The sequence below is a fragment of the Erythrolamprus reginae genome, chromosome 6 (genome assembly GCF_031021105.1).
Source record: "Erythrolamprus reginae isolate rEryReg1 chromosome 6, rEryReg1.hap1, whole genome shotgun sequence".
In the NCBI taxonomy this organism is placed as follows: domain Eukaryota; kingdom Metazoa; phylum Chordata; class Lepidosauria; order Squamata; family Dipsadidae; genus Erythrolamprus; species Erythrolamprus reginae.
In genome coordinates, this window is record NC_091955.1 from 84607537 (window position 1) to 84623333 (window position 15797).

Genomic DNA, 15797 nt, shown 5'->3' on the forward strand with positions numbered 1-15797 from the left:
ACCCTTTGGAACCAACTCCCCCCAGATATCAGAGTTGCCCCCACCCTCCTTGCCTTTCGTAAAGTCCTTAAAACCCACCTCTGTTGTCAGGCATGGGGGAATTGAGACTTTCCCTCCCCCTAGGCTTATAAAATTTATGCATGGTATGTTAGTATGTATGATTGGTTTCTAAATTGGGGTTTTTAATTAACTTAAATATTAGATTTGTTTACATTGTATTATTATTGCTGTTAGCCGCCCCGAGTCTGCGGAGAGGAGCGGCATACAAATCTGATTAATAAATAAATAAATAATAAATATCCTCAGAGTAAGACTCAGGCTACTTCAGTCACTCACTTGCACCCCCTTCTCCCCTCCCCCCAAATTTCCTGGCAATTCCTCCTGGGATCTCGCCATTCTGCTGAAGTGTGCAACTCACAAGCAGAGAAGCAAGATACTGAACTAAGCAGTAAAGCTTAAGGGAAGATTGGCAACAGCTGTGCATGTCAGACAGGGAGGCGATGAAGCCTCTCCGAAAGTGCTTTTTTCCCTTGCTGTAAGCATCTTGAGCACCTGCCTTTGAGCACAGTTCTGTCACTCTGGTCTGGAATCCAGATACGTATGACCCTGGCATGTTAATTAATGAAAACTTTGTCTCTCCCTTGAACTTGGCATCGTAAATCTTCAGCTTGACTTTGGACAGCTCGCCTTGGCTCAGCTAAGTTCTTCTCTGCAAGTTAATTGCTGTTTTTCTGACTCAGCAATTTTTTCCTCTGCTCCCTCTTGCTGCCCAGCTGTTTGAAACAAGTCATCGAGTCCTATCTTTAAACACTGTGTGTGCACGTGTCCAACTTCTAAAAGGGTGCTAAGTGTTCTGCCGGCGTGTTCCAACCGCCCGTAATTACAGGGTAATTAGTCCAAAAGGACGCACACCCCACGATAGAAGGAAAACCAAAAGTCTTTATCAACAGAAAAGCAGAAAAAACTCCCTTTTTTAAATGTCAAAGGGATTTTCTGGTACACACAAGGCACAGGTTAAATGCAATCCAATTTCTCACCCAGTAACTGGGAAATTGAGTCCAATTCCAAAGTCCAGAAAGTCCACACACAGTCTTGAACAGGGAAACAGTAAAACCACGATCTTGACGAAACTATGAATCAGATAAACTTCCACAAGGCTAAACCCACCTGCTGCTCTTTTTATCTGTAGCACTAATTACAGCAGCCCCACCCAACCACAGGTGGCCTCACTTATCTCCTGTAATAATCCTTCAGTTGTTCTCTCCTATGCATCACTCTAAGCACGCGTGGGTCTGTCATAAGTTCTTGTTCAGAATCCAGGGATAAGGATGATTGATCTCCTCCTGGGCTGTCTGCCAAACTCCTCTCTTCCCTGCCACTCACGCTTCCTTCGTCAGAGGAGCCTTCGTCAGGAGATTCTATCGGGAGCAAAACAGGCCTGTGGCATGTGGATGTTTCCCCCACATCCACCTCCACATTCCTTGGGGCAGGAGCTAGGCCAGAGCCAACCACAACACTAAGAAAGCCAGAATGCTAAAAGGAGGAGGGGGAAAGGAGGGAGGAAAAGCAGATGGGGAGACAGTACCGACGAGAGTGCAGGATAGAAAACTCCATATACTTTTTTATGTTTTGAGGACTTTTTTTAAAAAAATGTCAGTTTTACTCTAGTTTGAGATGCTAAAATTGAATAAACCAGTAAATGTTCAAAACAACAACAACAAAAGAAAATTACAAGTATCCACATATTAATTTGGACCCAAAAAGTGGCAATCAGAAGTTCACTTGAATTAGAAGTTGAAATCCCCAAGTCTTAAAAGTTGCCAAGGTTGGTTATCCCTGCACTATCTTACAGGAATAATGCTGGTTATTTAAGTCTAATTGTCAGCAAGTCTAGATATTTCTTAGGATCATAATTCTATGATATGATATGTATTTTGTGCTTTCTTCTGTTCTTATTAATCCTGCATTAATTCAGGCTGACTATTGATTACTATGTACAGGTAATCCTTGATTTGTGACCAAATCGGGAACAGAAATTCCATTGCTAACCCAGGAGGTTGTATTGTTTTTTAAAGAGCTGAGCCTGATTTTATTATCTTTTTTTTTTTGCCACAGTTAAGTAAATCAGTGCAGTTAATCATGCAGTCTTTTAGGAGACTTTGCTTCTGGGATGTTTGGGAAAGTTGCCAATGGCATCACCACAAAACCAAGGATGCTGCACTTATCATAAACACATGCCAGTTGCCAAGTGCCTGAATTTGGGCCACATAACTATGTGGATGCTATTACAATCTTCTAAGTGCAAGTACAACGCCATAGTAACTTTGAGCACTGGCTAATGGTTGTAACTTGAATGTGGGCTACCAACCTTAGGAAAGTACAGCAATTTAACAAATCTAATAAATAAAATAAATTGGCCATTGTGGAGGATTATCTGATCATTGTGTTTCGTGACTGCTTTACTGACTTTGACTTTTTGTGTGCTGATTTTCCCCCGCTTTGAAACTAAACCAGAGCAAAGTGTGTTTCACTTTGTGAAAGAAGGGCTGTGAATTGCCTCACAGCTGCAAGCTAAGTATCACAGAACTGAGAAGGGACTTGTATAAATTACCAGTTTGTTTGGAGACAAGTGCTCTTTGCTATTCCAAAAGAGGGCTTAGTTTAAATGTATTTTCATTATAAAGAACATTGTTTTGAATTTCCAAACGTATGTGTATCTGAAATTTGTACCTGTGAATTTTCGGGAGGATTCTACCAGAGAGCCCGACAGAACAGGTTATCTCAGAATATCATTCTGGAAGGATTTCTTTGATGTTCCAGGGAATAAACCCTTTTGTGCTTTCAGGGTCAGACCAATTTCATTCCCATTTCTTCACATGGCTAGTACAGAGTTCAACTTCCCCAGTAATGGAGGTCAGAGCCATTCAGCAAAGAGACATCGTTCCCCGCAGAAGGTTTTTCGTTTGAAGGAGCTCACACAAATCATATTCACCCAGAAAAAGCCTACTTATAACACTAGGGAAAGGAGACTGCATTTATTTATTATCAAAATAAGCTGCCCCTGTGAGGCAAGGTATCAATTTTGAAAACACAGTCAAGAAGATACGCAGTCAAGCGAGCTCTACTCTCGCGGTAGAGTGGGTTAGCACAATATGGTTGACAAAACACCGCAGGGCCCTTGACAATATAACCACTCACCCTGCTGTGCTCTAAAATTAGGGATAAAGCATCTTGAAGAGGCAGAAAGAGCAACAAAGAACAAAACTAAAGCATCGTAAGGAGACAAGACTAGGAGAACACAAAAAATATTGCTACCAATATCTAAAGGACACACTATTTCCCTAGGTCAGCAGTAATTTCAAACAATTGTTATTTTTGCATCTGCAGAGTAGATTCCCCTAATAAAGCAGAATGAAAGAGTAGCTATTTGTGTTTGTTGCTATCTATAAGAACATACAGTGGTACCTCTACTTAAGAACGCCTCTACTTAAGAACTTTTCTAGATAAGAACTGGGTGTTCAATATTTTTTTGCCTCTTCTTAAGAACCATTTTCTACTTAAGAACCCGAGCCTGGAAAAATTTCACAGGAAATTTGAGAGCAGCACGAAGGCCCGGCCAGTTTCCTGCAATTCCACCTTTAATCCCGGCCATCTCAGGCTTTTCTGGTTGCCAGAGGAGCCTTTCGGTGGCGCTTAAGGAGGCTTTGGCAGTCCAGAGTGAACAAAACATTTTCCTTTCTCTGGGCGCTTGGCAAGGGAATAAACTTCTGCCAGCGCCCAGAGAAAAGAAACACTCCGTTCACTCTGGGCAGCGACTGTCCTCCTCCTCTTCTTCCTCCTCCTTCTCCCACCCAGATACTGAGCTTTTATTTCTTTCCTAATGGGTTTGCACACATTATTTGCTTTTACATTGATTCCTATGGGAAAAATTGCTTCTACTTACAAACCTTTCTACTTAAGAACCTGGTCATGGAACGAATTAAATTCTTAAGTAGGGATACCACTGTATAGGCAAAGTTGTTAAGATATTCATGAACTGGGAGAGCCGTGTTAACAAGGTTAGCCAATGAATAGGCATAGCAACTGAGTCAGCCAATGGGAGCTAACCACTTCTGAGTCTGTGCAGAGAATCGAAACTGGACTTAATCAGAAAGGTGGGTGTAGCTCTGTCCACTCTGCACTCTCCACTCACTGCTGAAATGAAACTGTTTTCTGCTGTCTGTAACTGCTTGAAGAAGAACTCTGCTAATGGTATTGTAAATTCATGTGTTACTTTGTTTATAAAGAAGTTTATGAATTCGGCCATCAGTCATACTGTGTATGCTTCTTCTGATTTTTGTAACAGACTTTAAGAAAAGTGGAATTCACATTTTATTTTTTTCAGATTGAGAGCCACTCTTAGTTTTTGTGACGCTTCTCTCTTCATATGTGCAGGTAATCCTTGCCCAGAGGTGGGCTTCTGCCAAAATGCCTAATTGCGCGCAGTCCTGCAGCTCTGGAATGCGAGTATGGGATTGGGTGCAATTACGCTTCCTGCACCTGTGCAGGTAGCAAAATCGCACACAGGGACACACTTACGGGCTCGTTTCGGTGAGGTTTTTTGCTTCCCCGAATGCGCAGGTAGCAAAAAATTGTGAGACGACGCATGCACAAGATTTCAGATAATTTTTTTGCTTCTGCACATGCTATTTATCCCCTCTCAATTTGAAGATTACAACTTGAAGGCAATTTTTGAAGGGGCTTTGCCATTCCAGGAATAGCAGACTGTGGTATAAATCAGCAGAAGACCTCAACAGCCACAATAGTAATCCTTATAGATATCCTTGATTCTGGGGACCTATCAAGCAGGAAGGTTACATTCTGCTAGCAAATTCGAGGTTTAGTTTGGCAGATTAGATCAACCAGTGTTTTTCTTAACAAAATGTTGTTTCCTTATCTGTTGTGGTTAGCTCTGGCCCAGCTCCTGCCCCAAGGAATGTGCAGGTGGATGTGGGGGAGACATCCACATGCCGCAGGCCTGTTTTGCTCCCGATGGAATCTGCTGATGAAGCCTCCTCTGACCAAGGAAGCATGAGTGACAGGGAAGAGGGGAGTTTGGCAGACAGCCCAGGAGGAGATCAATCATCTGTATCATCCCTGGATTCTGAACAAGAATTAATGACACATCCATGCATGTGTAGAGTGATGCATAGGAGACAACAACTGAAGGATTATTACAAGAGAAAATGAGGCCACCTGTGGTTGGGGGGGCTGCTGTAATTAGTGCTACAGATAAAAGTACAACTTGGTGTTTTAGCCTCATGGCAGTTTATCTGATTTATCTTGTTTCTGTTTTTTTGTTTATAAAAACTTTTGGGTTTTCCTTTTATTGTGTGGTGTGTGTCTTCCTGGACTAATTACCCTGTAATTACGGGCAGTTGAAACACGCCGGCAGAACATTATCCAAGATAAAATTTTGAAAAAATCTGGCAGTAATGATAATCATAGTCCTTGGAGAGGGGTGGCATATAAATCCAGTAAGTAAGTAAGTAAATAAGTAAGTAAGTAAGTAAGTAAGTGAGTGAGTGAGTGAGTGAGTGAGTGAGTGAATGAATGTATGAATGAATGAATGAGTGAATGTATGAATGTATGAATGAATGAATAAATAAATAAATATTTCTTGTCCTAAGGAACTTGAGCATACACCCATTATGAATTATTAGATCTTTGTAACATCAATTAAAATACGAAATTATTACATCAGCAATTTTCATCAGTTACAGTTCAAGGAAATTGGGGGGTACAAAACAGCAAGGAGGTTGGGATTAAAATCTGATCAGATCTAAAAAGCATTCTTAAAAGTGTCTTACTATGGTTTATCTAATTGACTCATTCTAATTTTCAGCCATTTCCCCCTAAAATTCCAAGTCTTTCCTTTACTCATAGTGAAACTATGATTCCAACTTACCTTTCGATCTAATGCGGTTTTGTCTTCCATGCTACCTTAAGACATGAAATAGTTGTTCCTTTTGCTGACCTATCTGGCTTATTTGCATACTGGGCTGTGATTGGTTGTAATGAACAATGTTTTGAAATGGAATATGTGTAATAATCAGTGCACATCATAGTTATCACTATGATGCATACTGAATTGCTCTGTTTTCAGGGAAGCCTCATCAAAAATGCATTCCAATTCTGACACATTAAAATTTCAGAGTGAAGCATGATTCTCAGATGTAATTTTGTAATAATAGATTAAAGAAGCAAAAGTTTGTAATTACCTGATTTTAATTACAGTGTTCCCTCGATTTTCACGGGGGATGAGTTCCGAGACTGCCCGCGAAAGTCGAATTTCCGCGAAGTAGAGATGCGGAAGTAAATACACTATTTTTGGCTATGAACAGTATCCCAAGCCTTCCCATAACACTTTAAACCCCTAAATTACCATTTCCCATTCCCTTAGCAAACATTTAGATTATTACTCACCATGTTTCTTTATTAAAGTTTATTTTTAAAAAAGGTTTTTTAAAGGCAGACGAAAGTTTGACAATGACATATAACGTCATTGGGCGGGAAAAACTGTGGTATAGGGGGAAAAACCACGAAGTATTTATAATTAATATTTTTGAAAAACCGTGGTATAGACGTTTCGCGAAGTTCGAACCCGCGAAAATCGAGGGAACACTGTAGTACTAAAAACTTGGAAGTATTCGGAGAGGGGCGGCATACAAATCTAAGTAATAAATAAATAAATAAATCTATGCCACCATGGTTTTTGGCTCTTCTTGGAAAAATCTGAGCATTAGAGTAGGTAAAATCATGTTTATTGTTTGACATGTTCTATTAATCTAATCAAAGGTGATCTATTTAATAAACTATCATTATATAATTCATGGCTTAACATGTTTATAATAGGAAAATCCCATTTTGTTGCAAGATATAAAAGCTGGATTTACACAGCAATATTAATTAACCTAAATTATAAATTCCTAGTTTTTGCATACATTTATTTTATGCAAATCCAGAAAACAGTATTAGTTTAATGATTCAATTTGTTCTGAAAATCCAATTTTATTGCTTGCATGAAGGAAGTTCATTTCAGCACAGTATATGATAGAAGTATTAGATTCATTCATGCTCCATTACATGATTAATAGAACATAATTCTTTATCGGCCAAGTGTAATTGGACACAGAAGGAATTTGTCTTTGGTGCATATGCTCTCAGTGTACATAAAAGAAAAGATACATTTGTTGAGAATCATGAGGTACAATACTTAATGATTGTCAGAGGGTACAAATAAGCAATCAGGAAACAATATTAATATAAATCATAAGGATGCAAGCAACAAGTTACAGTCATAAGTGGGAGGAGATAGGTGATAGAACGATGAGAAGACTAATAATAATAGTAATGCAGCCTTAGTGAATAGTTCAATAGTATTATTTATTTAGTAGAGTGATGGCGTTCGGGGGAAAACTGTTCTTGTGTCTAATTGTCTTGGTGTGCAGTGCTCTATAGTGATGTTTTTCAGTGAAGGAGTTGAAACAATTTATGTCCAGGATACGAGGGGTCAGTAAATATTTTCACCACTCTCTTTTTGACTCGTGCAGTATATAGTTGCTCAATGGAAGGCAGGTTGGCAGTAATTATTTTTTCTGCAGTTCTGATTATCCTCTGAAGTCTGTGTCGGTCTTGTTGGGTTGCAGAACCAAACCAGACAGTTATGGAGGTGCAGATGACAGACTCAATTATTCCTCTGTAGAACTATATCAGCAGCTCCTTAGGCAATTTGACCTTCCTGAATTTACACAGAAAGAACATTCTTTGTTGTGCTTTTTTGATGATATATTCATAATACATAATAATACAGTAATTGATTACCAGAATTTTAACAAAGGAAGATTATATATATAAGATTATATAACAGACACATAAATAGCATTGATCTCTGATACATACAAAAAAGAATGCCTCAAATATTTTGCTATTACTATTTTTCCAATATTTTTTCTCCAGAAAAATATGTGCTTTATTTATGTACTTATAATGAAATCAAATATGATTATTTGCACCAAGACAAATTCCTTATGTGCCCAATCACACTTGACCAATAAAATTCTATACTGTTAGTTAATCAGAATTCAAATGAAGAATTGAAAAGGAATATTAATTATAGATCAAGTCCTCATACATATAAATTCTGGATTTTGTAATTGATAAATTAAGAAAATATTTTTTAAAAAAATAGATTGCTGCTAAAGGGAAAAAGAAATATAGTTCATATTCAGTTTTAAGTTTCTAATAGCTACTATTCTCTCTGATTGACTTGAGTAGACAATATACCAAGGTTTTTCTTTATCTTGATAGTATTGTGTCCTGATAGAAATATTGCTAGACAGTACTTCTATTACTATACTGCACTCTATTAAACTTTTGTAAACCACCTGGGTTACATATAAAATGAAATAGATATATTCAATAAATGATATTACACCTGTATAATTGTTGGGAGAAATGTGTGATCATTTAGATATATCTGAATTAAACTGCAAAAATCACCAATTGTCGAAAAGACAAGGTTCTTACCTTTTCTATTCTGTAAATTTTTTAAACATTGGCTTTTTAAAATGAAATGAAGCATATGTGTAAGTATTTAATTGTATTTCTGCATTTTTCTAACCTAAAAGTGCAGGTAATTATTTCTCTTCTGATAGTTCATTTGATACATGCTTGATAAACAAAAGTAGTAATGAGCAATTGTTACAATTAGAGCCTAGTATAATAATAAATGTCAGAGGTCTTCAAACTTGACAACTTTTAAGACTTGTGGACTTCAACTCCCAGAATTCTCCAGCCAGCTATGCAACTATGCTGGCTGGAGAATTCTGGGAGTTGAAGTCCACAAGCAGTGAAATGTTTACTACCACATGGTGGGCATGGTTTGTGCAGGATGCCCTGCATTTTCTTTCAACATCTTTCAGTGCAAATTCGGTGCTCTGGGGTGGAGCACACCAACCTGGCCGCCCAGCACCATCTTCCAAGAAGGAGGGTGACGCCGAGAGGAGCCGGGGCAGGGAAGCCGCAGGCTGTGTGGTCCCCAGGTGGGCGGGCAGGTGGGTGAGCGAGCTGGAAGGAGCGAAGCGGAGGACAGCGAAGGCCCCGCCAGCAGGAAATATTTGCACCGGCAGCAGCTTGGGTCAAACGGAGGATGGAAGGAAAAAGCCTTCAAGGGGAGGAGAGAATACCCATTGGCTTTCAGTAGTTCTCCTGCCTTGATTTTGAGTCAGATCAAGGCTACACACAGTAGAGTCTGGATTATCTGACATTTTCAGCTATCCGACTCTAAGGCTGCCTGTTTATGTCAGATAATCGAAACTCTACTGTACATTTTTTGCTATAGTTGTTAAGTGAATCATGCAGTCTTTAAGCAAATCCTGCTTTTTCCCATTGGCTTTGTTTGCCAGTAGCCACCTGGGAAGGTCCCTAATGCTGATCACGTGACCCCCAGGACAAGCCGCAATATGTACTGGATGCCAAGCAACCAAGTTATGATCATGGGATTGTGGAGATGTTCTGCTGGTGGTGTGAGGACTGGTTGTAAGTCACAATTTTCAGTGCTGTTGTAACTTTTGAATGATCACTAAAAGAATGGTTGTAATATGAGGACTACAAGTAATACTCCGGCCTCCTTTTTACCCACAACAATTATACAACAACATTTACCAATATAACTAAAAATTAGAGAACTTTCGACTGATAGTGGCGAAAGGAACATTTATTCTTTTCAATCTCAGTACAATAAATTCCACTTTTATGCAAGTACAGTGTTCCCTCGATTTCTGCGGGGGATGCATTCTGAGACCGCCCGCGAAAGTCGAATTTCCGCAAAGTAGAGATGCGGAAGCAAATACACCATTTTTGGCTATGGACAGTATCACAAGTCTTCCCTTAACACTTTAAACCCCTAAATTACCATTTCCCATTCCCTTAACAACCATTTACTCACCATTATTACTGGTACTCACCATTGAATAAGACACTTAGTGATTCTGATATTTATAAACATAATTATTTATTAACAATAATTATTTTTTTTGTTATTTATTTGCAAAAATTATTAGTTTGGCGATGACATATGACGTCATTGGGTGGGAAAAACCATGGTATAGGAAAAAAACCGCGAAGTATTTTTTAATTAATATTTTTTGAAAAACCGTGGTATAGGCTATTCGTGAAGTTCGAACCCGCGAAAATCGAGGGGACACTGTACACTTTCATTTAAATATTTTGGCTAGAATGTTAAATGAGCAATGATCTGATCAAATTACCTGGGAGAAGATTTTGTATAGCAACTCTACTGTGGCCTTTTATTCTGTAGCCATCTTGGGCAAAGCTATAGAATTGGCTATGAAGGCATCCCACTTTTTTTGCCAAATGGCTATTGCCCTTTTCATCTCACCATCATTCATGCTACTGTATCTACAAAGAGAAAAGATACAAAGATAGCAAGATACACTTGAAGAACCAAATACAGACAGCCCGTCCTCCCCCGCTGCCCCAAAAGTCATAATCTTAAAACTCAAAACATCTGTATTTAAACAAGATACTAAATAAAACTGTGGGTTTTGCCTCCCAAGGACATCTGTCCATCCATTACCCTGGGGGGAGAATCATTGACCCCCTCAGAGAGGGTCTGCAACTTGGGCGTCCTCCTCAATCCACAGCTCACATTAGAGAAACACTTTTCAGCTGTGGCGAGGGGGGCGTTTGCCCAGGTTCGCCTGGTGCACCAGTTGTGGCCCTATCTGGATCGGGAACCACTGCTCACAGTCACTCATGCCCTCATCACCTCAAGGCTCGACTACAGTAATGCTCTCTACATGGGGCTACCTTTGAAAAGTGTTCGGAAACTTCAGATCGTGCAGAATGCAGCTGCGAGAGCAATCATGGGCTTCCCTAAATATGCCCATGTCACACCAACACTCTGCAGTCTGCATTGGTTGCCGATCAGTTTCCGGTCACAATTCAAAGTGTTGGTTATGACCTATAAAGCCCTTCATGGCACTGGACCAGATTATCTCCGGGACCGCCTTCTGCCGCACAAATCCCAGCGACCAGTTAGGTCCCACAGAGTGGGCCTTCTCTGGGTCCCGTCGACTAAACAATGTCATTTGGCGGGACCCAGGGGAAGAGCCTTCTCTGTGGCGGCCCCGGCCCTCTGGAACCAACTCCCCCCAGAGATTAGAATAGCCCCCACCCTCCTTGCCTTTTGTAAGCTCCTCAAAACCCACCTCTGCTGTCAGGCATGGGGGAACTAAGATATTCCTTCCCCCTAGGCTTCTACAATTGATGCATGGTATGTTTGTATGTATGATTGGTTTTATAACAAGGTTTTTTAGCTGTTTTAGTATTGGATTGTCACATGCTGTTTTTACCACTGTTGTTAGCCGCCCCGAGTCCACGGAGAGGGGCGGCATACAAATCTAATAAATAAGATAATAAATAAGAATAAATATTATATGGTATGCTTTCCAATTCAACACATTAAAGCCAATTGTCATTTGCACCTAATGGTGATGCCAGCATGCCGCCAACATTTTTTTCTGCCCACTCATGTGAATGAGGAAAACTGAAGCTATCCTTAACTTAAGGATACTTACGAGGGTCACCCAGAAAGCAATGTACCACATTGCCTACAGTAATGGTACAAATGCGAAACTTTAGATATACATTATTTGAATTGTCAGGAGTGCGTGTGTACATTTTGCATTTCTTCAGACAGATAGTGTAGCTGCAGCAATGTTTTGAAATGGTATCTGTAAGTGATGTACCTTACAAGCAGCGTGTCGGCATTTAATTTCTTACTGTGGAGAAAGAAACTGTTGGGAACATTCACAAACATTTGTGTACAGTTTATGGAAAATCTGCAGCAGGTGAGGGTGAAGAGGTGATTCACACAGTGCAGAAATGGCTTAGTAACCAGAACAAGGAGTGGTACCGACAGGGCATATATGCCCTTGTGTCTCGCTGGAGGAAGGCCATAGAACAGGACGAAGATTACGTGGAAAAATAAGGAGTGTAGAAGAAACATCATTCTTTCTTGTGTGTAAGTTTCATTGTGTTTAATGAATAATTGTTGAAGAAAAAAATGTGGTGCATTATTTTCTGGGCAATCCTCGTACGTAAAAAGTCCAGTTGGCTCTAAAGGATGCCCCCTATTTATTGCCCTATTTGCATATATGTTTGTACATAGATGATGGGGGTGGGGGGCTGTCCATAAATGTCAACATACAAAAAAGATGCACTTACTTGAAAGAGTTGAGCACCAGTTGCTTGAGAGTTTTCAGATCGGCACTCATCCCTCCTATGCCCATAAACATCTCATAGAAGTCGTAGGATAATCCCTTTGACCCAAAGATGGGCGGATCATCAGAGGCGACCACTAATGGATAACCCTCTGACAACAGAAAAGCAGCAGGATGGTTTCTCAGATCTGATACTAGCTTCAGGACCTTGAAGAGGAAGAACACATAAGCCAAGAGTAATTTTATTGAAGCCCACATTTGGTTATGGGGCCATGAGTACAGTGGACCATTCAGAATTCTGAGAACTTTTATCTAGATCAGTGTTTCCCAACCTTGGCAACTTGAAGATATTTGGACTTCAACTCCCAGAATTCCCCAGCCAGTGAATGCTGGCTGGGGAATTCTGGGAATTGAAGTCCAGATACCTTCAAGTTGCCAAGGTTGGGAAACACTGATCTAGATCTACACAAAATCACTGTCACAAGGAGGGCTTGTCTCTGCACAAAAGAGCTGCTATTTGGATATGGTCAGCAACAAAAATACTTACTTTTGTAAGTACATTTGAGGGAGCTAGGTATGTCTAGCTCAGAGGTCTTCAAACTTAGCAACTTTAAGACTTGCGGACTTCAACTCCCAGAATTCTGAATTCTGGAAGTCAAAGTCCACAAATCTTAAAGTTGACAAGTTTGAAGACCTCTGATCTAAAATGTTCCTGAATTTCCATCTTTTATCTTTCCTTTTTATTTTTCTGGACGGACAGAAATATTCCCAAATAATCCTAGCATTTTTCATTTTCTACGGAACCCTATGAGATCTGTAAAAAGATTGGAAATAATACATTAAGTCATTTCTCTGTTTCTACCTATCCCAGAATATTCTAGAGCAAAGCTCATCTTTTTCTTGAACAATACCTGATTAGAAACAGGACAGACTTCTATCGCAATATTCTCCTTCAATGCCAATCTCCTAGCTTCTGAGTGCTTGGCAAGGGCAAATCCGTGGCCAATCCGTTTGGTGCTCAACAGCAGAGCATCCAACAAATTGTTGTCTATCGAAGTGCCTTCCCAGTCTGAGCAACATAGGGGGGGAAAAGAGTGATTATATTACTTTACAAAAGGATGACCATCATGGTAGAACTTTCTTAAATTTTTATTCTGAAAGGAAAAAAAATACACAATGTGGAAAACACATACGGTACATAAATACACAATGTGGCATCCTCTTCAGAGGAGCATGAAGAATTCTCACAAGGGGTGTGTTATTTAGAGTCTCTAGAATTCAAACTAAATCACAATGGTATCATACAGTGTTCCCTCAATTTCCGTGGGGGATGTGTTCCGAGACCGCCCACGAAAGACGAATTTCCGCGAAGTAGAGATGTGGAAGTAAATACACTATTTTTGGCTATGGACAGTATCACAAGCCATCTCTTAACACTTTAAACCCTTAAATTACCATTTCCCCTTCCCTTAACAACCATTTACTCACCATTATTACTGGTACTCACCATTGAATAAGACACTTAGTGATCCTGATATTTATAAATATAATTATTTATTAACAATAATTATTTTTTTTGTTATTTATTTGCAAAAATTATTAGTTTGGCGATGACATATGACGTCATTGGGTGGGAAAAACCGTGGTATAGGAAAAAACCCGCGAAGTATTTTTTAATTAATTTTTTTTAAAAAAACCGTGGTATAGGCTATTCGTGAAGTGTGAACCCGCGAAAATCGAGGGGACACTGTATTCCTTTTTTATCCGTGGAGCAAAACTTTTCATGAAACTCAACTGAAGTCACATGCTCCAAGTTGCCCAACATTAAGCATTAAACAATTAATGACAGTCAAGTCTCAACTTATGACCTGTAGAGATAGAGGCCATGAGGAGACTGTGTGTAGCAAACTGCCTGTCTCAAACGAGTCTCTCATACCAACATGGTCTCACTCAGCTCATATAGCCAGGATGATGTAGGGCAGTATCCCTGGCTGGTATGTGATCTCATCTAGATTGTATCAATAGGATATTCTTAAGGATTGGTGAGGACAGTTTTCCAATAAAAATGTTATTGCTATCTTTTGCTGCTTGGAAAACTGTATAAAAAAACAATAAATACTGAGAAGGCAGTGGGACATCTTAGCACCCTGTAATGAATGGGCTGTAATTCCATCATGACTTACTTTGAAAATTCCAGGCTCCGTTAAGGTCATAAATTGAGGACTGCTACAATGGGATAATTCACATACATAGTCTGCTTAGTAAGGTTGCCAACCAGGGCTAACTCCATGTTTTCCCTATGGTTTTCTGCCATCAGATCTAATTTTTAATCCTAACATCCAGGATTTCCCTCAATCTCCATTTTAATTTTTCTAAGATAAACCTTTAGGATTCCCATACTTGTCCTGTCTTCTTTGTCACCCCGGTTTCTTAAGTCCTTCTCTATTTTTCTGGGAACAGTAATCTGATCCTTAGCATTGGTGAGTTTACCACGGACACCTTTTAAATATATTTTGTGGCCATGAACCATAGCCCTGGACTCCCAAGATTTAATAGTCGGCCTTCTCCAGGTCCCGTCCGCCAAGCAATGCCAGTTGGCAGGACCTAGGGGAAGAGCCTTCTCTGGGGTGGCTCCCTACCGGTCTTCCAGAAAACCGTTAAGACCTGGCTTTTCCAGCAGGCCTGGAAATAGATTTGACTGCTGTGTGTGCATGGTTCTTTTAAAGATATTATTTTATTATTATATTACTGATTTTATTGTATACTGAGTCTTCGGAGAGGGGCAGCATACAAATCTAATAAATAATAATAATAAAATAATAAAATAATAAAATAATAAAATAATAAAATAATAAAATAATAAAATAATAAAATAAATAATAAAATAAATAATAAAATAAATAATAAAATAATAAAATAATAAAATAATAAAATAATAAAATAATAAAATAATAAAATAATAATAATAATAATTATTATTATTATACAATTTTGATTGTATTTTAATGCTACTGTATTTATTCCACTTTAGCCACTGAGTCCGCTTTGGATTGAGCGGCATATAAATACAAAGTAAATAAATAAATAAATAAATAAATAAATAAATAAATACATACATACATACATACATACATACATGAATAAATAAATACATAAATAAATAAATAAATCCATATATAAATACATAAATGCATACATACATACATACATACATACATACATACATACATATATACATACATAAAACAAACAAACAAAAATACATACCTACATTACTTCAAGCCTTCATGGACCCCTTGTGACAACATCTTGGGCCCAAAGATCACAGGATGGGAACCACTGTCAAATATTTATGTATATTTACTTACAATTGCCTTCCGTTGTGTTCAAAAAGGTCACCTCAGAGATAATTGCAAAGATGTTTGCAGAATCCATTTCCTAGTTATCGGTGAAGGGCTCCCAAAACTTTTACTACCACACTCTGTGGGCATGGCTTATGCAATTTCTTTC

The 15797-nt window shown here is 39.0% G+C and overlaps 1 protein-coding gene across 3 annotated transcripts in view; it reads right to left on the bottom strand.

Moving 5' to 3' along the window:
• Positions 1 to 7030: 7030 nt before the first annotated feature.
• Positions 7031 to 15797, bottom strand: part of ADA2 (adenosine deaminase 2) — a 40090-nt gene continuing 31323 nt past the window's right edge. For all 3 annotated transcript variants that reach the window (XM_070756483.1, XM_070756481.1, XM_070756484.1), the window contains 4 exons: positions 13199 to 13356; positions 12292 to 12494; positions 10311 to 10461; positions 7031 to 7780 (listed from right to left, as the gene is read on the bottom strand). In XM_070756483.1, coding sequence (XP_070612584.1) covers positions 10350 to 10461; positions 12292 to 12494; positions 13199 to 13356 — 473 coding nt within the window. In that variant the 3' untranslated portion in view covers positions 7031 to 7780; positions 10311 to 10349. The remainder of the gene's footprint in view (positions 7781 to 10310; positions 10462 to 12291; positions 12495 to 13198; positions 13357 to 15797) is intronic.